General features: G+C 34.2%; 1 protein-coding gene across 1 annotated transcript in view; it reads right to left on the bottom strand.

The window, feature by feature from the left end:
- Positions 1-1,199, bottom strand: part of LOC119591835 (NECAP-like protein CG9132) — a gene marked incomplete in the record, with an annotated part of 11,050 nt that extends 9,851 nt beyond the window's left edge. Inside the window, 1 exon segment of the mRNA XM_037940580.1 lies at positions 1,079-1,199. Within this exon segment, the coding sequence (XP_037796508.1) occupies positions 1,079-1,164 (86 nt within the window).
- Positions 1,200-1,554: the final 355 nt, after the last annotated feature.

Raw genomic sequence — 1,554 nt, forward strand, 5'->3', positions numbered from 1 at the left:
CATGCAGAAAGAAAATGTAAACGACAAGCACACATTACACAAGACTTTAAGAGAGAAACTCTTTAAAAACTTTCATAAATTCTTCTGTGATTTTGTGTAGTACTCAAAAATTGGTATAGTCTACCATTACAGTTAGTTTGCAAACACTTAATTCTTTTAGAAAATGCCAAGTAACATTTGAACCTCGTAAGTCACATTCGTGGATAGACATTCATATATAACAACACTGTAATGGACATCAAACCACAATTTCCATTCGTCTATCTTAGCTAGTTTGAGTAATTTTCACAAATAACTGAATGAAAATGTATAAAAATAATGGAATTTTTATACTGTGCTGAACTTTTGTGCATAGCATCCTCTAACCTGTAATGTACTGAATCTATAGTATCTTTAGTTTTTAAATGTTGTTCTGTCAGCATGTAGATAAAGGGATACAGAGAATTAATGAAAACATAACTTATACTGTCTGAAATAGGCCTAGATTATCTTCGTACTTGAATAACAACACATATACGATACATAAATCATAAGAAGCCTATAATAAACTCCTCTACGTATGATACAGCAAACCTCTAAAAGGTCATCTTAATGCTTCACTAATTACAGTAATTAGATGATTCAGTCTAATTAGCAAATCATAATATCCCAAAACAAAGCAAATGAGATGATACTAAGGAATAAAGAAATATAGATAATCAACACATATGACCTGGCAATAAGCAAAATAACAACTAATTCGCAAATTTCACTTGGGAAGCCAGTAAAAAAAAAGGACAAAAATAGTGAACAGAGAACCTTTTGTCACGCCCCCCAAAACAGCTGGTCCTTCCCTCTCCTGTGGAATGTCACAGCGTCTTTTTATCACGTTATTCACCTAGATCTTATCCACGGGCGAACAGATAAGAGAACAATACACGAGTCAGATGAATGGCTAAAGGAAAGAGATAAATAAATAAAAAGATACCGCGAGTGATCGAGCCAATGGTTGGTGATGTGTCACCTTTGGGGAAGGAGATTTCTGTCTCTTCTCCCGTTTCCCGCATGACTTGGATATATTAAGAGACTAGACCTTTACCTGTATCCTCTGTTCGTCGTTCGGGGAGGTATTCTGTAGACAAATACCTCATTTTTTACTAATAACACACTCTCGTACTCGTCCATGACTGACACTTCCGCACTGCTGCCTCCTTCGCCAATCCCGGTCACGTAATGGACACATTTTCTCTGCATTTTTATCGTCGATTCGGCATTACGAGGTCTAAATTGATAAAGAATTTGCAATAGAATAAAATGTTATTACATTATTTTAAACAATGATCTCAAATGATAGTTTTACTGGAGAGAAAAGGGTGTAATAATACGAAATAATCGCAGATTTGTAACAAGGAACTATGGGTAGCGTTCGGGAAGAGGGAAAAATCGCAAAATATTTGAAAATAATATTATTTATTTATTCATAAAGATTATTTTTAACTACCACATAACCTCAAACTTCTTTCAAATAAATCTTTATCTTAACTCTTCTCTCCGACCGAGTTTTATTTTGACTAA

This window comes from Penaeus monodon, chromosome 29 (genome assembly GCF_015228065.2).
Source record: "Penaeus monodon isolate SGIC_2016 chromosome 29, NSTDA_Pmon_1, whole genome shotgun sequence".
NCBI lineage: Eukaryota > Metazoa > Arthropoda > Malacostraca > Decapoda > Penaeidae > Penaeus > Penaeus monodon.